The 448-nt window shown below is 61.2% G+C and overlaps 1 protein-coding gene across 1 annotated transcript in view; it reads right to left on the bottom strand.

Annotated features, from left to right (window-relative positions):
* EMH_0070090 (uncharacterized protein) overlaps positions 1-448 on the bottom strand; it is a gene marked incomplete at both ends in the record, with an annotated part of 1737 nt that overhangs the window by 623 nt on the left and 666 nt on the right. Inside the window, one exon of the mRNA XM_013498939.1 lies at positions 1-446. Within this exon, the coding sequence (XP_013354393.1) occupies positions 1-446 (446 nt within the window). The remainder of the gene's footprint in view (positions 447-448) is intronic.

Genomic DNA, 448 nt, shown 5'->3' on the forward strand with positions numbered 1-448 from the left:
GCAGCAGCAGCAGGGGGCCGCAGCTGCTGCAGCAGCTCTCTAGGGACCCTAAAGGGAGACAAAGACAAAGGAGACAGAAGGGCCCTCCCCTCGGTGTGCAGCAGGCGGCTCTGTGCTTCTGCTGATGGCGGTGCTGTTGCTGCTGCTGCTGCTGCTGCTGCTGCTGCTGCTGCTGCTGCTGCTTCCGCTGCCGCAGCATCTGCTGCTGCCAGTTCTGCCGGTGCTGCTGGTGCTGCTGCTGCTTCATCTCCTGCTGCTGCTGCTGCTGCTGCAGCAGGAGTGGAGCCTGCATCAGGTAGCCTGCTGCTCTTCGCAGCAGCAGCAGCAGCAGCAGCAACAGCAGCAGCAGGAGATGATCTGCTGCAGCGAGAACTGGGGGGGGCCGCCGGGTGTACAGACACCGCAGATGCAGCAGCAAGTTTGTTGGGGTTAATAAAAAGAAAATTAA

Source organism: Eimeria mitis, genomic scaffold, assembly GCF_000499745.2.
Source record: "Eimeria mitis Houghton genomic scaffold, Emh_scaff3841, whole genome shotgun sequence".
NCBI lineage: Eukaryota > Apicomplexa > Conoidasida > Eucoccidiorida > Eimeriidae > Eimeria > Eimeria mitis.